This window comes from Brachyhypopomus gauderio, chromosome 10 (genome assembly GCF_052324685.1).
Source record: "Brachyhypopomus gauderio isolate BG-103 chromosome 10, BGAUD_0.2, whole genome shotgun sequence".
NCBI classification, from domain to species: Eukaryota; Metazoa; Chordata; class Actinopteri; order Gymnotiformes; family Hypopomidae; genus Brachyhypopomus; species Brachyhypopomus gauderio.
In genome coordinates, this window is record NC_135220.1 from 15,212,061 (window position 1) to 15,239,998 (window position 27,938).

At 44.8% G+C, this 27,938-nt stretch overlaps 1 protein-coding gene across 4 annotated transcripts; it reads right to left on the reverse strand.

The window, feature by feature from the left end:
• Positions 1–72: 72 nt before the first annotated feature.
• bmp1b (bone morphogenetic protein 1b) lies at positions 73–27,306 on the reverse strand. Of its 4 annotated transcripts, none has more exons than XM_077019864.1 (20): positions 27,100–27,306; positions 20,190–20,303; positions 19,423–19,635; positions 18,882–18,999; positions 18,279–18,457; positions 16,992–17,097; positions 14,987–15,111; positions 14,578–14,693; positions 14,283–14,385; positions 13,956–14,072; positions 12,617–12,762; positions 12,221–12,416; positions 11,720–11,845; positions 11,117–11,277; positions 6,795–6,975; positions 6,436–6,561; positions 2,139–2,266; positions 1,485–1,698; positions 1,131–1,381; positions 73–844 (listed from the first exon to the last, which is right to left on the reverse strand). In XM_077019864.1, exons 1-20 carry the CDS (start codon positions 27,224–27,226, stop codon positions 710–712), a joined length of 2,982 nt encoding a protein of 993 aa, XP_076875979.1. In that variant the 5' UTR covers positions 27,227–27,306; the 3' UTR covers positions 73–709. The 4 variants fall into 4 exon arrangements, with proteins under 4 accessions (XP_076875979.1, XP_076875978.1, XP_076875977.1 ...); XM_077019863.1 differs by having other exon boundaries at positions 19,423–19,650; XM_077019862.1 differs by having other exon boundaries at positions 20,175–20,303.
• Positions 27,307–27,938: the final 632 nt, after the last annotated feature.

Consider the following 27,938-nt stretch of genomic DNA (forward strand, 5'->3'; position numbering starts at 1 on the left):
GTAAAACTGGACAATTCTATTCAACAGCTTCAACCCAGACAGAATAAATGAGAAGACAGGACAATCTTTGGAGTCTTAGAAGACATTTATTAGTCCTTTAAAATTTCTTAACTCTGGTTTTCCAGATTAAAGCAAAATGTAGTGAAGGAGATAAAGTGATCAATGTGTGTAGAGGCCATGTCTATTCATTTATGAAGATTTACTGAATGAGCCACTAGCACACAGCAGACAGCAGACACTTGGTCTGAACGCATGTTTGCAGCTTCCGCAGGGCAGGAGAACCCCCAGTGGAGCAGAATTTATCCAACGGTGCTGCCCTCCAACAGCAACAGAACTCATGTGTTCACTCACACACCTACTTGCTCACTGAGTGGCCAGTTCCTTGTCTTTTATAACATGTCTATGTCTATCAGTGAACTATATAGAGTTAAAGGTCTGACTCTATATAGAGGACTATGTAGAGTTGATCTGGTCACTCCTGGGCTCTCCTCTCCTTCCCTCCAGAGCCAGAAGGGCTATGATAAGGTCATAAACCAGAGGGTGACAGCACAGGGCTTCACTGCACACACCCTGGGACTGGGGTGGGGTGTGGGGGGTGTCAAGCTCCGGAGAGAAGGCCCAGATGACAGTGCTCATCATGATTGGGCTCGGGGCGGCTCAGTGCCCTGGTAGCTACCCGCTCTGGAGCTCCTCCAAACTGGAAACAATCTCATTTGCTGGTGTGCAGCACGTCCTGGAATTTGGTGCTTGTGTATCGCACGTGGAAGCCCTTTTTATTGATGGTGTCGTCTGAATGGAATCTGATGATGATGGCATCACCGGCTGAATGGACCTCCTCTGGAGCCTGGGGACAAGCAGGAACACATACAGGCATCTCATCCTCATCTGCATGGCTTTGCAATAGTTCAGCCTGTATCTTTAAAATAGAAACACAGCACTTAAGACACTAAATGTGCACCATGGCTCAGAGTGGAAACCCCAGACACAAAAGCCAGCTTGACTGACAAAGGCCCTGTGCAGATCCTGTTCTATTTATATATCTGTAATCATAGTTGGTTACAGTAGTGGGATGCATTGAACCGTGCAACATTCCTGTTCTTCATGGGTGGAGAGGGGAATTGACGTTTTACCCCAGAGCCACAGTAGCGACCCAGGAGAGGGGCCTTGGCATCTGCCCCGTCAAACACCTCCACGTGGTCGTAGCCGCAGCCTTCCTCCTCCTCCAGCTCAAAGGTTTGGAAGATGAGTTCCACGCCATAGCCCTTCTCTGCGGAAATCACCCACTGACAGTCCACCGCGCTTGGGTAGTTGTTATCTCCAAACTGAGCATGGGAGTAGAGATCTCTGGTCTTCACCTCAGCCTGTAGACTTCCTCCACACTCTAGAGAGAAGACAGAGAATACTTAAATCCCAGAGGAAGCAATCTGTGATTAAACATGCGGCATGCGTTTAGCTCTCTGCTGTTACTGGTGTGCAGACACCACCTGTTGTGTAATAGGCCTCGAAGCCCCTCTTCTGGACTGAGCTGTCAGAGAAGAAGCGTAGGAACATTTTGTTGCCGGTGGAGATGACAGGCAAGGGCTTTCTACTGCTGCAGAAACGCCCCAGACTGGGAAACCTGCTGTCAGGGCCGTCGTAGATCTCAAGGTGATCGTAGGAACATTCGAGGTGACTCTCCATGTCAATCTCATTGAAGGCCTGCCGCAGAGACAGAAAAAGTGGAACACATAGGTTAACACAGTGCTAGCAAGTGCATCATATGAGGGGCTGGTCATTAGCATGAGGGGCTGGTCATTAGCACGAGATGCTGGTCATTAGTACGAGAAGCTCGTCATTAGCACGAGGTGCTGGTCATTAGTACAAGAAACTGGTCATTAGCACCAGGTGCTGGTCATTAGTACGAGAAGCTGGTCTTTAGCACCAGGTGCTGGTCATTAGTACGAGAAGCTGGACATTAGCACGAGAGACTGGTCATTAGCATGAGGTGCTGGTCATTAGTACGAGGGGCTGGTCATTAGTACGTGGGGCTGGTCATTAGTACGAGAGACTGGTCATTAGCATGAGGGGCTGGTCATTAGCACAGGGGCCTAGTGCCATTGCAAAGGTTGATTTTGACTGTGTGCTGACAGTGGACATACCAGTTTGATGCGGTGTCCAGGTGTTGTGGTCAAGGCCCAGGTACAGGCTTTCTTACTGGGGTATTTATCTGGCCAGTTGGGGCTTGTAATGATACCAGACACACTAGTGATCACCTGGTCACAGCCGGCTGAGAACACAAACACATACATGATATCGCAGCAACACCTCAAGATCCCAGCAACACAGAAACACCTCTACAACATCATCCCTGCTGCCTGGCTGTCACAACGTTGGTATAATGTTCCAAGCAATATCACTGGTTGTATGCTGATTGAATCCCTGGTGATTCCAGAACCATCCTTGTCCAGGAGTCTCAGAGAGCATCACTGGCCTTGTTTGCAGGTAGAGTTGGATTGCTCTGGCATCACCTCATTGGCCTTGTTTGCTGCAAGAGTTTGATAGCTCTGGCATCAACAGGTATTTGTGTACAGAAGCAAATAAAAATGTTGAAATGGCAAAAATGCTGTTTTCTTATTTTTGTTTTCTCTCTCATCACACATACATATTGTTTTACATTATATGTTTCAATTATTTATACCTATTTTACATTTATGTATATTGTGCTTTCATTATTGTTGGTGTATAGCACGTTAACTTACCCCAGCCTGTGAAATGTATTATACACTTGCTAATGGAAGCTGCACAGACACTGTGTTCGAACTAAGTTGTAATTCTAACACTCTTCAGTCTTCTACAGTCTTCTACACACTGTAGTCTATACTGCACTCAGTATATACTGAATACTTCACACTGGTCCTTGAAGTAGTATGTAGTACAGTATAGTAAGAATAGCCTATCACACATTAAGCATTACTGAAATCCATAAGGCAAAATTCCAGTAGTCTACAAAATTACTGATATCAATGTTTACACTATTTTGCCATCATCTCATTCATGTCAAACATCAGAATTTAAAATTAATGGGGTCTATTTTGCCATTGATCCCATGAAATGCTGACATTTCTTTTATAATTCTTTTATTGAAATAAAAGAAATAAACCTGGCTTATCTACAACATATGGCTGGTTTCAGTTTTGGAAAAATACATGATGACCTTTATTGACCAGAATATCGATTCAGAACATTTGTCTAGGCCTCTATGTTAACACCATAGAACATTATAAAATATAAAATATTATATTTAACAACAACAAAAGAATTGCTTTGCAAATAGTATGATGCACTTTTTCTCTCGTACTCCTGACCTGCTCTCCCTGATGGCACACACATCCACACTAGTGAGCCCACACGCATCCACGCTAGTGAGCGCACACGCACCCACGAACGTAAAATGGACACAAATGAAGTATTATATCGCGATCTATCGATCGCCGGTGGTTGGCGCCAGAGCGAACTAATAACTCATTGAATCATAGATGTGGATCAGAGGTAAATAAACTAGATTTTTTTTCGGCGTGAGATATCGGAAGTGTGGCGTGAGAGCGTGTGAAGACGGTCAAATGCGTGTGTCCCACGCTCAATGCGTGAGAGTTGGCAACCCTGCACAGAACAGGTGTTGTGCCGAATTCCGACTCCCCGGCAGACGTTGTGATCAAGCTGCCAAAATCCTACTCCCCTTACTAACCCAGCCCCTGTTTAACATAGAGACGTGTGCTTTACATGGTATAACATACACATGCAGATAAGTCACCAAAACAAAAGACATGTCAGTCAGACACTGCAAACCTGAGATCATGAGGGGAGTAAGATTTCGGCAGGCGTTACAATCAAGCTGCCAAAATCCTACTCCCCTTACTAACCCAGCCCCTGTTTAACATAGAGACTTGTGCTTTTTATGGTATGGACTACACATCTAGATAAGTCACCAAAACAAAGGACATGTCAGTCAGACACTGCAAACCTGAGATCATGAGGGGAGTAGGATTTCGGCAGGTGTACTGTTATTGCCAAATTTATACTCCCCTGTTAATCGGGGTGGGTTCGAGTACTGTGATTATAACTTAGTTCACTGAGCACTCTAGGTTTTTCCTAGCTACATAATAAGATATATTTAGGTAATATTTGTCTTTTTTATATTTTACCATATTAAAAATGAAATAAGTCAGGTTGTCATTAAAATATATAAGATGCACGGTTGTCAGTAACGACGTAGAACAAAGTCAAACGGCGAGGTCACGTAGTCGGAGGTGAACTTCGGTATATCAAGTGTGTTACTGTTCTCGTAATTCTTAGTTTGAAAGGCGCATTCGCTCCTCCTGAGTGCTACGGTAACAACCAACCTCGTACATTACATTTTATTAAGATATTTAACACCCGTGAATCAGTGTCTTTATTTGGATATAGATAATGCTGCATCGTTTCCTGTGGTAGATCATTAAAAATGAGTCCTTATTTGTGCATAGAAACAACGGAAATCGCGATTATCGTCTGAAACGTCTATATGCGCGTGCACGCGAGGGGAGTAGGATTCTGCCGGGGAGTCGGAATTCGGCACAACACCTGTTCTGACCCTGCCCACGCTAGTGAGCGCACACGCACTCACGCTAGTGTGGCTAGACTGTGCTGTAGCGGATACAGTAAGAAACATAGATGCCGATTTCTTTACAAACTTTAACAGCAGTACTCTTTTTGCTGTACCGAACCACTGATCACTCTTTATGTTGTTATTGGTAGGTAGGAGTGTGGCTATCTGACATTTTAATCTAGCAAACTAATAATATTTTTTTCAAGCTAAAGTTAACTAAGGCTAACTAAAGCTAAAGCTAATTGCATACTGATTTGAGGCCCATGCCAAATAGTAGTAGGCTATTTCAAACAGAGATTTCTGTTTCTGCATCTTGACTAGAGGTGGTTGAGACGTTTGTTAACAGGCAAAGGTTTAACTTTATAGGGTTTGTTAGGGAAATGTTGTTTAACGTGATGTTCCGTATGCCACAGCACTGGCCCTCTGCTGCTCTGAGAAAAACAAAATGTTTTTTGTTGGCATGAAATGATCTAGTTGCCAGATGAAACACAAGAGGTCTGTTGATCAGAGTTGGTATGAAATAAACATGTTGTGTGCTTGAAGAAGAAGTGGTTTCTGTTTTTTTTTACGCTCAAGCTCGCGGATTTATAACAAGCGCCCACTCAGTTCATTATCGTGGGTATTTGATGCATGAAACCAAATAATCATTCAAAATGAATGGAAATAATCTCATCTCATGGCTTCATGTTTTGTTTTTACTGGATTTGACGTACACAAAAATTATTTTAGATTTTTTTAGCCTAATATCTGATGCCTAATGAGCCTAAAACCTGTAATGCGTATGTCTCTGTTCTGTAGCACGTCCTGGTACTGCAATAACCACGAGTGATCCATCTATTGGCTGACTCTGATAACAGTACAGAGTGTAGGCGTGGCCTCTATTACGTTACTTCACTAATAGACAATGACGTAGACCGCACGCTCAGTGCGAAAAACTGAAAAGTGCACATGCTTGTCACAATTGTAGGGCAATTTTTGTAATTTTCTGTGAGTCCAATATGACTTCTTATGATTGCTGCTCTATATATATATATATCTGAGCATATAAGTACCTGCAGAACAGATCATAAGCCTATATCACCTATATTTATTTATTTACCCCCTAGTAATCACTAGTGTGTGTGTGTGTGTGTGTGTGTTCTAACTGCACAGATGGGTTAAAAGCGGAGGACAAATTTCGATTGCGGTGTAAAAAATCACAATTGACAAAATATGGCACATTTACATTTTTACATTATTCTGTAAAGCACTTTGAGTTGCATGTATGTATGAAAGGTGATATACAAATAAAGATTATATATATATATATATAAATATATATATATACAGACTAATGAACAGAGGATGCGCATGAGAAAGATACGAACGTGTCTTTCTCATGCATTCGTGTCTTTCTCGTGCCCATCCTCTGTTCATTATTCTGTTTTCCTGGATCATGTGTCAGAGTACATGTGCATAACCGAGTTCAGTCACAATTTTGTATGATTATGGTATTATTCCACAATCAGGGGCCTCAGCTACTCTGTGATGAGCTCGGTTACGTTGATCTCATCGTATCACCCATTTCTCTCCACGCTTTCTTATTATACTGTACAGAACCATATGTTCCCGTGGGCAGTCTGGAAGTGTGGGAGGAATAACAGGAAGTGTGGCAGGAATAGCAGGAAGTGCAGGGATGAAGAGCAGGAAGTGTGGGAAGAATGGCAGGAAGTGGAAGAGGCAACAGGAAATACAGGAGGGGTAGTAGGAAGTGTGGCATGAATAGCAGGAAGTGTGGGAGGAATAGCAGGAAGTGTGGGAGGGGGACGCACCTTCTTTGCAGTCATGTTTGTTGTTGTGCAGGACAAAGCCCTGGCGGCACTGACAGGTATAGCTGCCAAAGGTGTTCACGCAGTCGTGCTGACACCCGCCATTCTCCTGTGAGCACTCGTCTACGTCTGCAGAGCAAAACGGAAACAGTTCACTGGCTGATGGTGACGAGAGATCTTGCACAGAAAAAGGCTTCAAACACTGCTGCTCATCACATCAGAACCAGCACTCTGTCCATCTGGAAAGATGCTTGAATCTGAGGGACTAGACAAGTGCAGTGCAGTGTAGTGTGTGGGTATGTGTGTGTGTGTGTGTGTGTGTGCCTGAGACTGATCTGCGGGCTCTGGGCTACTTTACTCACCAGAGAAGAACAGTGCTTTGAAGCCTCTCTTGGACACGGTATTGTCAGACTTGAACTCCACGCGCATGTTGTTGGAGTGGGAGGTGACGGCCTCGGGCTTGGAGGTGCCACAGAACCTTCCGTGAAGTTTGGGGTTGGAGGAAGGTCCGCTGTGGACCTCCACAAAGTCATACTTACACACCTGAAACACACCAGGGAAGGAGTCCATACTCACATGCTGAAATGTGCAAGTGTACCCTCACACTCCACCTCCCTCACACTCCACCTCCCTCACCTCACCTCCCTCACACTCCACCTCCCTCACCCCACCTCCCTCTCCCCACCTCCCTCACACTCCACCTCCCTCTCCCCACCTCCCTCTCCCCACCTCCCTCTCCCCACCTCCCTCACACTCCACCTCCCTCACCCCACCTCCCTCACACTCCACCTCCCTCACCCCACCTCCCTCACCCCACCTCCCTCACACTCCACCTCCCTCTCCCCACCTCCCTCACCCCACCTCCCTCTCCCCACCTCCCTCTCCCCACCTCCCTCTCCCCACCTCCCTCACACTCCACCTCCCTCTCCCCACCTCCCTCTCCCCACCTCCCTCTCCCCACCTCCCTCACCCCACCTCCCTCATCCCACCTCCCTCACCCCACCTCCCTCACCCCACCTCCCTCTCCCCACCTCCCTCACCCCACCTCCCTCACCCCACCTCCCTCACACTCCACCTCCCTCACCCCACCTCCCTCACACTCCACCTCCCTCACCCCACCTCCCTCACACTCCACCTCCCTCTCCCCACCTCCCTCACCCCACCTCCCTCACCCCACCTCCCTCACACTCCACCTCCCTCTCCCCACCTCCCTCTCCCCACCTCCCTCACCCCACCTCCCTCACCCCACCTCCCTCACCCCACCTCCCTCACCCCACCTCCCTCACCCCACCTCCCTCTCCCCACCTCCTTCACCCCACCTCCCTCACACCATTTTGATTAGTATAGTATATTCAATTCATTTTATGGCACATTGTAGTTTTTGTCATTCAGCTTTTGGCAGTTAAATTGATAATTAAATTGGCAGTTAAATAGTCAATTAAGTGCCAATCTGGTTATTGTTCAATAATAAAGTAAATAAGTAAAGTGGCTATCACATGCTCAAATATTTTGTATTTAATCAGCAAACCAGTTGTTCAGCTATACAATAGATTCACAAGTCACAATGTCCTGTGGCTTTATTATTTCCATCAAAAGATTGAAAAACTGTCACAGAACGATGCAGCTCGAACTGAAGTTGGAGAAGTTCTGGACATCTGGCCAAGAGCAAAAGCAGCAACGGCCGAAGAGATAAATACGACCAAACTGGAAAATCTGGTGGAAACATACAGGAACATTTGTGGAAGTAACGGTTGGCAGGGCCCAGCACAGACTGTAAAGGAGACAAACTTTGAAAGTACAATTAATCAGCCTTTTTGATATTGATCACCATCAGCATATGGAGATGATAAAAATGGAAGAGGACAAAACATTCTCGACCATCCAGAGAAGAGAAAGATGTGTATGAACAGACAGAAAGATGTGTATGAACAGACAGAATGATGTGTATGAACAGACAGAATGATGTGTATGAACAGACAGAAAGATGTGTATGAGCAGATAGAATGATGTGTATGAACAGACAGAAAGATGTGTATGAACAGACAGAATGATGTGTATGAACAGACAGAATGATGTGTATGAACAGACAGAAAGATGTGTATGAACAGACAGAATGATGTGTATGAGCAGATAGAACCATGTGAATGAGCAGATAGAACCATGTGTATGACCAGACAGAATGATGTGCATGACCAGACAGAATGATGTGTATGAGCAGATAGAATGATGTGTATGAACAGACAGAATGATGTGTATGAACAGACAGAAGGATGTGTATGAGCAGATAGAATGATGTGTATGAACAGACAGAATGATGTGTATGAGCAGATAGAATGATGTGCATGAACAGACAGAATGATGTGTATGAGCAGATAGAATGATGTGCATGAACAGACAGAATGATGTGTATGAACAGACAGAATGATGTGTATGAACAGACAGAATGATGTGTATGAGCAGATAGAATGATGTGCATGAACAGACAGAATGATGTGTATGAGCAGATAGAATGATGTGTATGAACAGACAGAATGATGTGTATGAACAGACAGAATGATGTGTATGAGCAGATAGAATGATGTGTATGAACAGACAGAATGATGTGTATGAACAGACAGAATGATGTGTATGAACAGACAGAATGATGTGTATGAACAGATAGAATGATGTGTATGAACAGACAGAATGATGTGTATGAACAGACAGAATGATGTGTATGAACAGACAGAATGATGTGTATGAACAGATAGAATGATGTGTATGAACAGACAGAATGATGTGTATGAACAGACAGAATGATGTGTATGAGCAGATAGAATGATGTGCATGACCAGACAGAATGATGTGAATGAACAGATAGAATGATGTGTATGAACAGACAGAATGATGTGTATGAACAGACAGAATGATGTGTATGAACAGACAGAATGATGTGTATGAACAGACAGAATGATGTGTATGAGCAGATAGAATGATGTGTATGAACAGACAGAATGATGTGTATGAACAGACAGAATGATGTGTATGAGCAGATAGAATGATGTGCATGACCAGACAGAATGATGTGAATGAACAGATAGAATGATGTGTATGAACAGACAGAATGATGTGTATGAACAGACAGAATGATGTGTATGAACAGACAGAATGATGTGTATGAACAGACAGAATGATGTGTATGAACAGACAGAATGATGTGTATGAACAGACAGAATGATGTGTATGAGCAGATAGAATGATGTGTATGAGCAGATAGAATGATGTGTATGAGCAGACAGAATGATGTGTATGACCAGACAGAATGATGTGTATGAGCAGATAGAATGATGTGTATGAGCAGATAGAATGATGTGAATGAACAGACAGAATGATGTGTATGAGCAGATAGAATGATGTGTATGAACAGACAGAATGATGTGTATGAGCAGACAGAATGATGTGAATGGGGAAGGGAGATGCAACATTGACAGTGAGCACACAGCGGACTCAGGAAGAGAACTGAAAGAACATGAGCATCAGAAGAAAGAAGCTGCAGCCTCTGCAAGTGCATCTGCCTTGTTGCCGAGTGATTCAGATGACAACACAGTCAAGCAATTGATGATGATGATGATGATGATGATGATGATGATGATGATGACGACCTTGTGGGCCGTCGTTATCAAACAGACAGGCCGGTGCAAACAGAAGAGGCAAAGCTTTTCTACTGAGAAGGCTGTGTGTCCAGAGTTTGCTGCTGCCTTAGGCTGATCCTGTGTCATCGGTAGGTAAAGAGGGTTTGTCTGATACCTCTTTGTCTGATGCAGCAAACACAGAAGTTGTTTGCTGCATCGCCATGATGTCGGAGCAGAAGCAAAAGCATCTTCCATGAGCCAGGGGCCTTTAGTAATTCACTTTGATGGGAAGCTGCTACCAGCACTAGCAGGGCCAGAAAAAGAAGATTGAGTGGCGATTGTAGTTACAGGACACGGAATTGAGTCACGCCTACAACCCCGTCCCTGAACTTGACAGCACAACCTAGCGGCCGGGCTCTACGGCCACGGTCCCTTTCACCAGAGTGGTAACGGCGAACACCTGGCTCTCATCAGCCACGCCCCCTAGAGCCTTCCCATACTCCTGTTTGTCTAAGTCTAGTTGCGAAGTATTGTTGACTGATGCTCTGGCTAGCTCGTCATCATGTTCTACAAGTACTGTCCCTCTTCAGTACTTGTTGTTAAACTATTTTGTCATTTCCAGAAGCATTTGCCTAAAATTGACGAAACAGTGTACAAGCCATGCTGTAACAGTGACCTTAATGAGGACCTTTTGTCACTGAAGTCGGAGGCAATCATATTTTGCAGAAGCGTTTTAACTATGCAGAATTACTTGAACTGAATATATATATATATATTTCTTGGGGAGATTCCTCCATGCCAATTCTGGTTTTGAGCACAGGGTGCATAACGTCATGCACACTGGATGAATAAGCTGTTGTATGTCTTAAAGCTTAACCTGTTTAAAGATCAGGTTTATAGTTTATCTGTCAAAACATGAGGCATCGTCATGCTTAGAATTCCTTGCCCTGATTTTCTGCAAAACCTGGACCACGAGCACCTGAACCTGTGATTCTCCCATCGATAATTTGCAGCTTCTTGCAAACTACAAAACAACATCTGACATTATAACATCTGACACACTTTCCACTCACATCGTTGCCTTCCATGTCGAAGCTGTCAAACATCAGAGTGATGCGGTGCATGGCGGGGGCCACCAGCTGCCACACACAGTGCCTGTTGGGCGGGTACTCCAGTGGCCAGCCAGGGCTGGAGAAGGAGCCGTTCAGCTTGGTGATGAAACCACCGCAGGCAGCTGCAGGTTGAGATAGTGGAGATACAGGGAGATAGAGGGAGACAAAGAAAGATGTAGAAGATTGGGACATTCTGCTGTGGGGCAGTCAGGGAGACTGGTCCAGTTAGCTCTGGCCTGTCTCCTGTCTCCCTGGGTCCAACGGGGTCCCTGCCTGCTCGTATGACAGTATGATGCTCGTATTGCTGTGTGGTGGGTTGACCTTGTGTTGTAACATGTTTCATGATGGATTAAAATGGAATAAATGGACTTGATGTGACATAGATAAAGATAATGTTTGTGTGTGTGTGAGAGAGAAAATGTGTGTGTTGTAAGAGAAACTGAGGTTTGAGATTGATAAAGTTCTTGAGAACAGAGAGAGAAAGAGAGAGAGAGAGAGAGAGAGAGAGAGAGAGAGAGAGAGAGAGTGTGTGTGTGTGTGTGTTCATAACCGGCCCATGCTCACCCTCACAAGTGCGGCGGTCTGATGCCAGCTCGTAGCCCGGCTCACACACACAGCGGTAACTGCCCAGAGTGTTGACACAGCGCTGCCCGCAGCGACCCTTATCGGGCCGGGAACACTCATCAGTCTCTGGCCCAGGAGACCAAACAGCACAGGGCCATGAGAACCAGCAAACACAACAACAAAGAAGTCATTCAGTTATGTACATAATTACATTAATTCAAGAATGTATAATTTAGAATACAAAGGGCAAATATAATGCAGTCATTTATTTCTGAGACAAATGAGAAAAAAATATACTGTCGCCAATATAAAGGCGACAGTAAAGATGCATATGAATGTTAAGGAATCATTATTACTGTAGCCCACAGTGCACAGTAAGGCCATGTTCAAGGACCTGTGGAACGCAGGAACCAGGCTTGGGTGCGAGGTCTTGGCAGATCTTTCAGTGGCATTAAGCAGACCCTGAGCTCCCCTCCCTTCAAAATGGACTGGCACTCTTACCTTTGAAGAAGCTGGCGGCAAAGCCCGCCTTGTTGACGGAGCCGTCCGAGACGAACATCAGCCACAGGTGGTTGGAGCTGCTCTTGATGTCATCGGGTTTCTGGTTGCCACAGAAACGGCCAAGGAGGGGGCTGGTCTGAGTACTTCCGTCTCGCACCTCCACATAGTCGTAGGTGCAGCTGTCATGTCTCTCGATCTGCACTCCAGGGCAAAGAGCACCAACATGTTTCCACCATCAGGTCTACAGACTTCACTACACCTTTTGAGGGCAGGTGCTGACCAGCAGGTCTACAGACTGCTCCTCAGAGGTATGGTGCGAACTAACAGGTCTACAGACTGTGAAACCCCCCTCCAGAGGAGTGGTACTGTCCATTAGGTCTACAGACTGTCCCTCACCTCAAACGACTGGAAACTAAGACCCACATGGAAGCCCTCAGCCACCGTCACCTTCCACACACACACTTTGTTGGGTCGGTAGTCGTCAGGGTAGTTGGGAGACTGAATCTGTCCACTGTCTCTCTGGATCTCACCACCACAAATTGCTGGGGAGAGACCCACATGCAGGAAACAGCCTGAGAGGACCGACCAACTGATGCAGGTTCTTACAGTATATAGCCTGTACATCAGAGCAATTAACACAGTACAATTCTGCAGATGATCCAAGTATTCTTTTAATTTTCACTTTGTTTATATTTGTAATGTGAGTAGTATTTTGCGGGAGGGAGGGGAGAGGGAGAGAGGGAGGTGAGAGAGAGCGGAGAGGGATGAGCGAGGGAGGGCAGAGGGAGAGAGGGAGGGGAGAGAGAGAGAGGGAGGGGAGAGAGAGCGGAGAGGGATGAGCGAGGGAGGGCAGAGGGAGAGAGGGAGGGGAGAGGGAGGAGAGAGGGAGGGGAGAGGGAGGAGAGAGGGAGGTGAGAGAGAGCGGAGAGGGATGAGCGAGGGAGGGCAGAGGGAGAGAGGGAGGGGAGAGAGAGAGAGGGAGGGGAGAGAGAGCGGAGAGGGATGAGCGAGGGAGGGCAGAGGGAGAGAGGGAGGGGAGAGGGAGGAGAGAGGGAGGGGAGAGGGAGGAGAGAGGGAGGTGAGAGAGAGCGGAGAGGGATGAGCGAGGGAGGGCAGAGGGAGAGAGGGAGGGGAGAGAGAGAGAGGGAGGGGAGAGAGAGCGGAGAGGGATGAGCGAGGGAGGGCAGAGGGAAAGAGGGAGGGGAGAGGGAGGGGAGAGGGAGAGAGGGAGGGGAGAGAGAGCAGAGAGGGATGAGCGAGGGAGGGCAGAGGGAGAGAGGGAGGGGAGAGGGAGGAGAGAGGGAGGGGAGAGAGAGCGGAGAGGGATGAGCGAGGGAGAGCAGAGGGAGACAGGGAGGGGAGAGGGAGGAGAGAGGGAGGGGAGAGAGAGAGGAAGGGGAGAGGGATGGGAGAGAGAGGGGGAGGGGGAGCGAGGGAGGGGAGAGGGAGGTGAGAGAGAGGAGAGGGAGGTGAGAGGGAGGAGCGAGGGAGGGGAGAAAGAGGAGAGAGGGAATGGAGAGGGAGGGGAGAGAGGAGAGAGGGAGGTGAGAGGGAGGGGAGAGAGAGGAGAGAGGGAGGTGAGAGGGAGGTGAGAGGGAGGGGAGAGGGAGGGGAGAGGGAGGAGAGAGGGAGGGGAGAGGGAGGTGAGAGGGAGGGGAGAGAGAGGAGAGAGGGAGGTGAGAGGGAGGAGAGAGGGAGGGGAGAGGGAGGGGAGAGAGAGGTGCAGGAAGAGTACCCTCGTAACTGGCGGAGAATCCCTTCCCCACCCAGTTGCTGCTGCTACGGAACTCGATCCACAGCCGACTGTCCGTGGAAACAAGAGGCTCCGGAAGCTGGTCTCCACAGTAACGGCCTGGGCCAATCAGCAAGCATCACAGTCACGCAGAGCAGCACTGCAGGTCACAGCACTGATCAAACAGGTCCACAACATGTGCTAGACCACCCCGTTTAGCTGCAACCCCAGCAGGTGCAGCACTGACAGGGCACACACAGCTAGTTCACACACTGCTCACTAGGTCTTTCGGATTTTGAAGGAACTGGTAGGACTGCAAAGTGAAAAAACCTTTTAAAGGAGATTTCCGCCAATATCCATCTCTGACCTCAACATGGTCGTACCAACACAGATGACTTCGGTACAGGTCCATGGAGAGGAAGTTCAGGACAATCTGTCACAAACACAGGCAGAATGGGGACAGAGGACAGGCGGAGGAACAAGAGACAGAGGACAAGAGTCGCGCGTCTACACAGCTTTCAGAACAATACAGATCTCATCCATGTTGCCTTCAAGCTCCAAGACTGTCAGACTATGTGGTGGTACGGTAGGTTGTTGGCTCTATGTCTGGACGGGTCTGTCCCACCTTCTCCCCGGGGGTGACAGAGATGCTCCAAACACAGTGGGCATAGGCGCCGTAGCCATTCGGGAATCCTGGAGAAGAGAAGTTGGCAGTGCTGTCCTGTAGGCTCCCGCCACACCCTGATCACAGAGCAGAAGAGGAACACCTCATTTCCACAGCACCCCAAGAATTAATCTCAATAACCAAAATTATTATGAAGGAAGAAATCTAGTAGGAAGGAAAAGAATGGTGAGGTCATCCATAAAGAATGGTGAGGTCATTCATAAAGAATGGTGAGGTCATTCATAAAGAATGGTGAGGTCACTCATAAAGCCCTTTGAATGAAGCTACAGTACAGTGTGCTGCTGGTCACCCTGCGTAACAGGCTTGTTGCATAAGAACCTGCAGACTGTGGTGGTGTGGGAAAACTTACTGGGACACTTGTAGAGCTTCTGTGCTTGGGCAATGTCCCCTCTACTCAACCTCGTCCGCTGACCAATGAGAGGCCGGGCTCCGTTGACATCATAACGAGGCAGAATGGTATCAAGAAAGATGCCTCTGTGCAACACAGAAGACCAGTCTTAAAAGTCTTAAGAGAATGTAGGAAGATGGAGGAAAGGCCAACACATAAAACAGACAAGTTGAAGAAAAGATGAAGAAAGGAGTTGTAAGACACACACACACACACACACACACACACACCTTGCAGTCTTGGCCTCCACTATGTTACTGTAACCATAAATAAGGTAATCTCTTTTATGTTGAAACTCTGTGGGTTTCTGAGAGCTTTCTCTCTCAGATGACCAACAAGATTCAGAACTAGTGAACCAGTTAATTGTCCAGTGGACCAGCATTTGAATTGTAATATTTCATGCATTGTTTTTTGCTATATAAACAGGACATCCATGTTAATTACCCTAGTGGCAATATCATTCAGTCTGTATAGTCAATACTGGAGGGCTGAACTGAACTATGAGCCATCTGCTATAGGTCAGTCACCAGCGGATTCCCTACAGGTCAGCCACCAGCTGATCCCATACAGGTCAGCCACCAGCAGATCCCCTACAGGTCAGTCACCAGTGGATCCCCTACAGGTCAGTCACTAGCGGATCCCCTACAGGTCAGTCACCAGCAGATCCCCTACAGGTCAGTCACTAGCGGATCCCCTACAGGTCAGTCACCAGCGGATCCCCTACAGGTCAGTCACCAGCAGATCCCCTACAGGTCAGTCACTAGCGGATCCCCTACAGGTCAGTCACCAGCAGATCCCCTACAGGTTAGTCACCAGTGGATCCCCTACAGGTCAGTCACTAGCGGATCCCCTACAGGTCACTCACCAGCAGATCCCCTACAGGTCAGTCACTAGCGGATCCCCTACAGGTCAACAACCAGCGTATCCCCTACAGGTCAGTCATCAGTGGATCTGCATGCCTCCAAAAACAGCACACCCTCCTTAACCACACCCACACCTTCCTCAACAATGACTACACCATCCTTAACAATAGCTACAAAATCTGCACACAGCCTGCAGAAACAAGAGCAGCTGTCATCACTGTAGAGATTTTGGTTCAGTGTCCAAAAGCCAATAGCTTGACCGAAGCTGCTTGTACATCTGCTGTAAAAAAGAACATGCAGAACCTGCAGGTCCCGTTTGTGTTTATCATTACAATTATAAAGACGTCCCTTAGCAAACAAAAACCACGCAGTCTACACCTCTCAAACAGAGACCACGCAGTCTACACCTTTCAAACAGAGACCACGCAGTCTACACCTTTCAAACAGAGACCACGCAGTCTACACCTTTCAAACAGAGACCACGCAGTCTACACCTTTCAAACAGAGACCACGCAGTCTACACCTTTCAAACAGAGACCATGCAGTCTTCACCTTTCAAACAGAGACCACACACAGTCTTCACCTTTCAGAGACCATGCAGTCTACACCTTTCAAACAGAGACCACACAGTCTTTACCTTTCAAACAGAGACCACGCAGTCTACACCTTTCAAACAGAGACCATGCAGTCTAGACCTTTCAAACAGAGACCACACAGTCTTCACCTTTCAGAGACCATGCAGTTTTCACCTTTCAAACAGAGACCATGCAGTCTTCACCTTTCAAACAGAGACCACACAGTCTACACCTTTCAAACAGATAATGGAAGAGCTAGTTTAAGCTTTTCTCAGCTGCTCAACATTTACAAAAACATTTTTTTTAATCCTGAAAGTCAACAATACTGCAAAACCACACACTTGGCTTCTACAGTCTCCTACAGGAAGAGAGTCCTCCCTTTCAAAAGGACACTAGCCACTCAGTCAAGCCAACACTACTACGTTTGAAAGAAAAACAAACTGCATTATAAACAGATCTGACAAGGGTGCAGTTGTGTTTGAACACAGAGCTGCAGAAGTTGTTTGGTGGTGGTGGTGGTACACACACCTGGAGAAGGTGTTCCTGGCATAGTGCATGATGCTGTCGAAGTCGTACACCTCCCCCAAGGAGTTCACCTCTCCTGGCTCCATCTTCAGGAAGTTATACTCCTGACCTACACCCCCCACACACATACAAGCAAGTAAGCAAGCAAGGCTTATTACACACTCAATCACACACTTACACAACTAAATCTGCACTAGGGGTGTTATTGGTCAAAAAGCCCTAGAAATAGGTAGAAACATGGACACATTACAAGTCAGCTCACAGCTATGATGAACTTTTGCTGTTTGAACTAATAAACATTTGAGCTGCAGAAATAGCTGGTAAAAATGAGCCAATGTGTTCCGCAGAAAAACAACTTTAACAACATTTCAAAGGCTACAGTGGCTTTCTGGGCGCTGTAATTATCATAGAAAAAGCACCCAAAATAAAGAAAAAATCCTTGCTAGAGCCTCTGACCTAGACATGAAGTTTCCTCTTGTGAAAAACACCAAACTTCATGAGTTTTCCACTATGATCAAGAAGGTCTTACTCATGTTGCATTTTTCTTTGTCTAAAGTTTCTCTCTGTGTTGTCACTGGTATTTCCACAGATCTCCCACGCCAAACCATAACTGTCAACGTCCACCTTCACATGTCAAACAAGACAGGTGGGTTGTAGGGAGGCATTTCAAGGAAAGTGGCAACTAGATAGAAAAATCCCACAGTCATTGACAAGCTCACAGGAGCCATGTTCACCGCCCTAGCTGTAACTGACAGTCCCCATGTCCTTAAATAGACTCTAACATTTCTGTTTGGCAGCTGCAAACAGAGGGACACGAAGGGTAAGGAGGGACACAAAGGGTAAGGAGGGACACAAAGGGTAAGGAGGGACACAAAGGGTAAGGAGGGACACAAAGGGTAAGGAGGGACATGAAGGGTAAGGAGGGACATGAAGGGTAAGGAGGGACATGAAGGGTAAGGAGGGACATGAAGCTTGACATGACTGCACGACTGCTCACGACTGCTCACGAGTCAAGTTCATGAAACAACTGTACATCACTAGCTGTAGTGGGGCTGTTTTATACATAAGGATTCTTAAAGGGTCACTGTTGTTTGAACCCAAAAGTCACTTAGTTCTACTGAAAGACATCCAGAACACCTTATGGCCCACATCTCTGTGTGTGTGTGTGTGTGTGTGTGTGTGTGTGTGTGTGTGTGTGTGTGTGTGTGTGTGTGTGTGTGTGTGTGTGTGTGTGTGTGTGTGTGTGTGTGTGTGCGTGCGTGCGTGCGTGCGTGCGTGCGTGCGTGAGACCTGGCTGGATGTTTTCTCTGATGATGCTGACATGTGCATCCCGGTCAGGCCGTGTGTGCTCATGCCAGAAGCCGATCACATGACCCAGTTCGTGGACCACAATGCCGAACTTGTCGCAGTTTTTGCCGATGGAAATGGCCTGAGGCCCACGGCCTCGACGGCCTACATAGGAACAGCACCTGCAGGGGGCGGGGCAGAGGGCAAAACAACTGCAGTGGTTGGGCAGTCCGGTTTTAGAATGTAACACAAAGAAGCAGGATGATTGGTGAACAAAAGTGCTGCCACTAAACCTGTGAGTTGTCACTCGATGCAGTTTCTCCTACTCTAACAAACCTGATTCAACTCATAATTATAAAGCCCCATATGTCAATAAATACAAAGCCCCCCATTATAATGTTAGGGACACACGCATACACACATGCATGTACAATCTCATGAGGATGTTACTTACATGTGTGTTACTGTTCATTTATTACATCATCTAACCCCTACCTGAACCCTAACCCTAACTCTAATCCTAACCCTAATTATCCCTCACCCTAACCAAAATGATCCCTGTAGCCGTAATTATCCCTGGCTCCGATATCCTGCGGGCTGTCTTACCCACATGGGCGAAAGGTGAAGATGATGTAGCTCTCTTCGGTTGTTCTCTCCACGAAGGTCACACAGGTGTGCTTCTCCCAGTGGCGCATGGCCTGCCTGAAGATGGCCCTCTGGCTGCCTGCCAGGTCAAAAAAAAAAGCCACTAGTTAAGAATGTCCAATCAGATTACAGCCGACCCAATTTTTCAGTTAGCGGATGAACCTTGGATCCAAGGGTTGGCCTATATAGCTGGAAGGCAGATCTACTGGACTAGTGAAGCTACAAAGGAGGAGAGGATCTACTGGAGGAACGCAGATCCAGAAGGTCATTAGAGAGGGCTGAGCTGGAGAGCGCAGTATCATTTTAACATACTAATCAGAAACACCGTTGTGTTGTATTAGACTGGGTCAGCACAGCTACAGAGGAAAAGTATAAGATACATTGCACAGAGTCAAGAGCAACAAGATTCGCATCTTCAGAGGAAACATATCACAGCAACTTGAAAACAAGCTGAACTTTCCGCTGAAGCGAACGGATGTGAGTCCTTGGGCGGCCATCTTACCACTGAAGTTGCTGCTAATGACATAGGGGATGACACCGTCAGGCCACACCCTCTCGGGCCGGGAGGTGGCTGCTCTTCTCCTGCGAGGAGATTCTGCCCCATACCACGCAGCTCCGTTCTCTCTGCTCCAATTGGATGGCGCATCGACGTCTCTGATGTTACTGGCTGTAGTACCAGCAGCCTCTTTGCTGCTATTGGCTGATGATCTGTTCTCTAAGGCAATTAATACTTCAGCAGAACATTCAGTCAAAGGCAAAAACATCATCTCAGATTCAATACTTCAAGGAGAAAATTATATTATTATATATTATATATTAGTCCATTCCTCTTCAATCATCTAGAATTTCTAATTTGCCATGGAGCAAAAATGGCTGGTAAATAAGGTTTCAAAATACAGTACTAATAGGAAGCTCTGAGGCTACACTTATTTAAGGATACACTTATTTGAAGCTACATTTAGCATACATAGAGTTCTCATATTTACAGCCTAAAGTGGATTACTGATATTTTTTTCTAACCTTTTTAATTGACATCAAATCATCTGAGCTAACTATAGGCTTAACGGTTTATTTGCTATACCCTCCTAGTTGGCAGATGTATCATTATATCCCTATATGAGATGGATGACAACCGTGTTTTTCCCTGGACTGGGGGTTTACTGAAATGTGTGCATGCTGGCATGGGATGAGAGGGGGGAGGAGGTGGGGGGGGGGGGGGGGGGGGGGGGGGGGGGCAACATCACCAGGTCTCACCTGCCGTCGGCACACCTGGGTCAGGGGCATCAGAGCCAAGAGTGGGCAGCAGGCCATCCTGGACAGCCTGGTCCAGTCGGAGGGTTCGCAGATCCTCCTCATCCAGGGCTATGTCCCCCAGGAAGGCCACTGGAAATCAGCAGGTGCACAAGCCCGTTTGCTCTCTGTGGTTTAAGGAATAAAATAAAAGCTCCTCTCTCCACCTCTTCATGTCCCCCACGTAAACCACAGCTATACCCGTGTCTGTGAAGTGGTTCACTTCATTGTCCATAACGGACAGAAGGGGACACACAGCTAACACAATCGGATGACTCCGAAACCGTGCAAGCTGTTCACGTGCTGAAAATATAGCTAGCTAAGGATTCTCTTATGGCCTGTCAGCAAACAAGCAATGATGCAACTTTACAACTAACTGCTTTAAGCAAAACTCTTAAATTACTTTCAATGACTGAACGGACTTCACGACCCTCTTTCAGTGACACGGATATGTCTTGCTCTGATAGGCGCATTTTATCTTACAATGTGTAACTGTTCGCTCGAGCTGAACTTAGGATCAGCAAATCCTCAGATTCATGGCGTTCACTTCAGTGGTTTCCTGTAGCTCCTCGTATCAGGTTTACTGATAGTTGCCTACAAAGCCAAAAATGGACCTGTGCCCTCCTACTGACTGGCAGTGGTAAAAATATGATCTGTATCTCAAAACAGTTTTCCCATCAGCCTTCATGTTTCATGGGACACAAGCATCTAAGCAACCAGCTGGTAGAATGAGCTTCCACTATCTTTCCAAACAGCAACGTTCCTCACTGACTTCACACACCTTTTCAGATACCTTTCATTTCGACCTTATCACATAATTTCTACGTAGATTTTACAGTTGCACAGTTTTTGTTTTACAGTCTTACAGTGTTGTTTTGTATTGTATTGTATTCTTGATCTCTGTGTCAGCACTGGCTCTGATTCTGGTAGTATTTCAGTTTAAGGGTACTTTTGAACATTGGATTAAATGCACCTGCTAAACACCATAAATGTCAATGAAAGTAAATGTGTGAGTGTGTGTAAGTGGAAGCAATCACCTCTGGGGGGGGGGGGGGGAGCAGGGGGGGAGAGAGAGATAGAGGAGAGAGAGAGAGAGAGAGAGAGAGAGAGAGAGAGAGAGAGAGAGAGAGAGAGAGAGACAGATAATTTTGTTAACTAATTTTCAGCTCAGCATTAGTCAAGTAGGACAACACAGCTGATTCTGATCAAGTCTCAAAACATACCTCCTATTCATGCACCAATCATTGCACCAATCATTAGACTGAATCTAAAGGAAATTACAGCCCAAATGAAATCTCAGGAAATTAGACATTACATACAAGAGTGAGAAAGGCTGCAAAATAATACCCAGGCATTTGAATATCCCAGGGAGAACTTGGGAACAGCAACGAGGAACTGGATGCTGTTTCGAACCACCCAGCAGCGGCCCAGAGGCCGTCCCTCAGCCCCCAGCAGCCAGTCACCAGTAGCCCTAGGCAGGCGTGAGGGAGGGACCCCTGGAGCTCATCGTGTTCCCAGCCTGTATTGCAGGGCCACTGAAATCAGGCCATTGCTGACAAAAACAAACCCATCAAAGCATGCCTGGAGGGCTTTGTGTCCAGAGCAGACAAATATGGAGTGATTTTGATCAGAATTCAATGTTCTGTGTGTCAAAGTCAAGCATCTAATCAAGAGTCTGTTGCACTGTTTGAAGACTGTGGTGTCTGTTGCACTGTTTGAAGACTGTGGTCCAAAAAGCATTAATCAACCAACTTGAACAATCTGGGGTAATGGGTGAAAATCAGTCTAAAATAGTGTGGAAAGCTGAAAGCAGACAGATTTACTGCTAACAAAGTAAATCATGTTTCTACTTAGTAAGGGAAGATGTACACAGGTCACCTGTTTCCTGAGTTTTAAAGATCTCCTGATAGATCATTTTGACTTTGAAATTGATAAACTTTAAACATTAAAAACATACTGGTTTACAGTAAAACACACTAGCTGGAATAAAATGTGTGTTATTTGTAATCCAAGATAAATCTGATGAAATTTTAATGGAGTTAAAAACTTTGGCAAGTCACTGTGTTTATATTTAACGGTTATGGGAATTAGGGTTGAAAATAGCAGCTCAGTACTGTGGCAGCACACTAAAGACGGCTAAGATTACGAGATTCTGAGATTCTCTTTTTTGAATAATTCAGCAGATTTCTGATGCCTGCTGTTGTGGCGTTAGGGTTTAGGGTTGTAGGCAGCCCTGTTGAAATAGGGGCTGCTTTCAGAGGGATGTCCTGTTTTCTATCAGACAGCTCTGTGTGGGAGCTATAGTCATATTGATACACTAGTCATATTAATACACTAGTCATACTCACACTAGTCATAATCATACAGTACTCATTCATACACGAGTCATAATCATACACTACTCATATTCATACACTAGTCATACTCATAAACTATTCATAATCATACACTACGCATAATCATACACTACTCATAATCATACACTACTCATATTCATACACTAGTCATACTCATACACTAGTCATATTCCTACACTACTCATATTCATACACTAGTCATAATCATACGCAAGTCAAAATCATACACTACTCATACTCACACTACTCATTCATACACTAGTCATACTCATAAACTATTCATAATAATACACTACTCATAATCATACACTACTCATATTCATACACTAGTCATACTCATACACTACTCATATTCATACACTAGTCATAATCATACACTAGTCATATTGATACACTAGTCATACTCACACTAGTCCTAGTCATACACTACTCATAATCATACACAAGTCATAATCATACACTACTCGTAATCATACATGAGTCATAATCATACACTACTCATATTCATACACTAGTCATACTCATACACTAGTCATACTCATACACTAGTCATAATCATACACTACTTATAATCATACACTACTCATATTCATACACTAGTCATAATCATACACTACTTATAATCATACACTACTCATATTCATACACTAATCATACTCATACACTACTCATATTCCTACACTAGTCAAAATCATACACTACTCATACTCACACTAGTCATATTCATACACTAGTCATAATCATACACTACTCATACTCACACTAGTCATATTCATACACTAGTCATACTCATACACTAGTCATATTGATACACTAGTCATACTCACACTAGTCCTATTCATACACTACTCATAATCATACACGAGTCATAATCATACACTACTCATATTCATACACTAGTCATACTCATACACTAGTCATTATCATACACTAGTCATTATCATACACTAGTCATTATCATACACTACTCATATTCATACACTACTCATATTCCTACACTACTCATATTCATACACTAGTCATTTTGATACACTAGTCATACACATACACTACTCATATTCCTACACTACTCATATTCCTACACTAGTCATACTCATACACTACTCATATTCCTACACTAGTCATATTAATACACTAGTCATAATCATACATTACTCATATTCATACACTAGTCATACTCATACTCACACTAGTCATACTCATACTCACACTAGTCATATTCATACACTACTCATAATCATATACTACTCATACTCATACACTACTCATATTCATACACTACTCATATTCATACACTACTCATACACAACTCATATTCATACACTACTCATATTCATATACTACTAATAATCATATACTACTCACTCATACACTACTCATATTCATACACTACTCATACTCATACACTACTCATATGGCAGCTAAGGTAATTTGTTGGGGGGTGGCTAACGTAACACTCATGACAGAGAAACGTGCCGCATAGACACACTACGTTCCGTAAAGCGCCACACAGTGTCGTAAAATGTTGCAAATAAAATGTTATTTATTTTTATGGCGGTTTATCAAATATTTATTATTATTTATGGGAAGATGGGCTGGTACTAATTCGATAAATGGCCGGATCTGGCCCGCGGGCCACTAGTTGAATAGCCCTGCTTTAGACTGTACTACACAGCTGTATGTAGCATCTGGTACTATATCTTTAGACTTTATACTCATCCGGTCATCAGGGTTTATTTTCTTCCCACAGTGACATATATTTTCCTACAGGGAAACAGAGCATGCACACTCCCACCTCCCCACAATTGCTGCTCCCATGCAAGAATTATTTTGTTTAATTGTTTATGATATTAATATGTAATGGGGCAGTCATGGCCTGGTGGTTAGGGAACTGGTCTTATGACCGGAGGGTCCCGGGTTCGATTCCCAGACCTGAGGCCATGACTGAGGTGCCCCTGAGCAAGGCCCTTAACCCTCAATTGCTCACTTGTATAAAAAAAATGAGATAAAAATGTAAGTCTCTCTGGATAAGGGCGTCTGCCAAATGCCATAAATGTAAAATGTAAATGTAATCATTTCAACTCTATAATTATTAATATGTAATCTTTTTTGTTAATCATTAAATCATTTAAGTAATCATATAAAATTATTAATATGTAATCTTTTTAAATATGTAATCATTTTTTATGCAATCTCTTTCAACTCGGCTGCTCTGTGAATCACAATGTATTTGTGTGTAACGATTCAGGGGGTTAGGCGTGACGCAATTGCAAGTTTAGGGTAATTTATTAAACACAACAGGGAACAGACTAAGACAGACAAGACACAGGAGAATTTGCTTAACTGAAAACAATAGTGATGAGATGGCAAAACAGAATAACACAACAACTGAACCACTCTTAACTTATATGAAGACCACACACACATAGCCGTATTACAGAACTAGAACTAAGGAGGATAAAACGAACACAAGACTCAGGGTTATACACTCATGAACCACCACAGACTTAAACATGAAGCACAGGGCTGAAGACAGTACCACACACAAGAGACCTAACCGAAGGACAACACAACAACGACACCAAAGGGAAAACAACCAAACTCTATGAGACCGAATACGGAAGCTAAAAGCAAACACGAAATACAACAACTAGGACGCAAAAGGACAGAGAAGACACGTAAGGGTAGGCAAAGCAGAGCGAGGGCAAGGAAAACACTGAGGGATGTACTTACTAACAATGACCGACACGGAGGACTGAAACAGAAGGGAAGATATACTCTGAACAGGGGAGTGAAACGAGATTCAGGTGTGGGCACTAACGACGGGGGCGGAACAGACACAAGGGAAAGCACAGAACCGGGGAAACTAGGTGGGACCAGGGAGGAGGGCGGAGCTAGACGTAACATTGTGACCATTTAATCAATTTATTTATTAATTGATTACATTGTACATGTTATATAATAATTAATAAATAAAATAATTTAAATATAATAATTTTTTAAAACAGGAAAACACAACCATTAATACAGTGTAATGAATATTTTCAACTACCTGAAGAGTATACAGAAGTAAACAGAGATTAACCGAATACATCGCCAAATACAGTTTGCGGGAAAACATGCAAAGCAGAAGACTGGTGTCCACTGCAAGAACACTCACCTATGGCATCACCTATGGCATCAGCTATGGCCTCATCTATGGCATCAGGTATGGCATCACCAACAGCCTCACCTATGGCCTCACGTATGGCATCACCTATGGCCTCACCTATGACATCACCTATGGCCTCCCCGGTCCTCTCCTTCCTGCCCTCTCATTTCCACATTAACATGGTTGAGCTGCTCCAGACTGACACCCACCCGAGGCAGACACACACCCTGCACAGATCCCCCATCCAGCTCTGCGCCTTCCTGCCACACAGTGGAGTGTGTGGAGCTGCTCTAACTCGTCTACGTCATCTCACAAAGGGCTTGAAAATGGCTGATGAGTTGAGTCAGTGTTTTACAGTAGTTCCAGAGCTAACCACCACTGGGACACGCAGTGTGAGATCCTGTGGGTTGGTGCACACCCACAGATAACAGATAACAGCATAACTTTTTTTTTTTGCTTTTATGGTCCGTATTCACACTCGGAATATGACTGACAACATGTCTGAGCCACTGGATTCATATCTTAGTGTTCTTCATGTTTAAGATAATGTTTGAGAATTCAGAAACATGCAGGTCCTGTGGCAACCAGAGCAATGCAATGTGATGAACATAAGCATGTCCCATACTAAACACACACACACACACACACACACACACACACACACACACACATAACTATTTGCAAGGTTCTTCCTTATGAAACATTTTGGTGCAGGGAGGGTTAACCTTGTAGTCATGCAAACTGGATTTAGGAGAAGCAAGGGCAAAATTACATGACAAATTAATATGATGAGAGGAATGAAGTGACCTATTATTATGCTGGTGGGCAACTGCCGGACAAGAATTTTAAATGTAATCTTAAACGTTTTAATGGGAAATGAACTGCTACAGTGATCCATTACAAAATACAAATATAAAAGTTCTTATTTTGTTTAATTTATTATAATTACTGCGTACACGTACTGACTATATTGTTGGTTTAAACTGCTGTTTGGGGAAAACAGGTTCACACTAGAGTCTAAATTATGGATCAAACCACCTACTTTGTGTTTTTTATTCCGCTGTACCGCCTGTTGCTTGTGTCATTCAAAAGATGGGCCTCATATCGAGAAAGGCTTTGGAAAGTCCTCTGCTACATTTATAGCCATTTGAACACACTTTAGTAGTTTATTAGATTTTGCCTTTCAATAGTTGTTTACACGCCAAAGCCAAGCTTTCATAAGCACATATATGTTTTAACAGTAATAAACTGAAAGGACAAGGCACGCCATCGATTTCTGTTAGGCATTTCAAAAGTTTCTCACGCTGTCATAACGAAGACACGGACTTGCCTTCTCGAAATATGAACTACACACACTGAATCATACCGTATATACGTTTACCTGCTTTGCACGGGTCCTTGTAGTCGACTGCATCAGTTTCAGTGAGGTGAAAGTGCGTCTCCGCATTTAATTCGATCGCGAGTAATAAAGCAAAAATTAAAAGCAAACATGTCCACTGGGAGTTCATGACGAGGTTGACTGCATATGTACAACTGATTTAGAGGGGACCGCTAACGAGCTGCGGGCGGCCATGGGATTGGGGAGGGATTGAGGGGAACCGGAGGCGGGTTTTAGAATAGGAGCTTCGCTCTCTCCAGTGTCTTTATTCTGAAGCAGTGATTCGCTAACATACTCGGGCAGGCAGCCAGCGCCGAACTCGCACACTTTACAGTGCGGAGGTCGGGCCACACACCGCAGTGCTGGAAGCCACAATCTCATTAATCCGGGGAGGTTTTTCTCCCCCAACACATGAAGGAACAGCAGTTCCGGGGCTTTCAGGCACATTTGGGAAAATACATCTTGTGTTTTGATGAACTGATTAATTAAAAAGACAAATACAATAAACAAAAAACTAATTTAAAGCTAAAGGTAAATAGAGTTAGTTTTCGCTTCCATAAATTTTTCTTTTTTAACAACTCGTATTTGCTTATAATACAATGCAACAAAAACTACTTTGGAAGCCAATTTGTTTGGAGTTGTTTGTTTATATGAAATTTGTCTCTGGAAAAAATATTATATATAGCCTATATATCTTTTTCCCAGGCACAAATTCTGCACAAATGCTTCTTAAATACCACGCATACTTCACAGCCGGAGACGGCATTCTTTAAGGATTAACAATCCGAACATTTTAATACTTTAATATTTCGTTTATAAGAGAACAAAATACATAATCAATA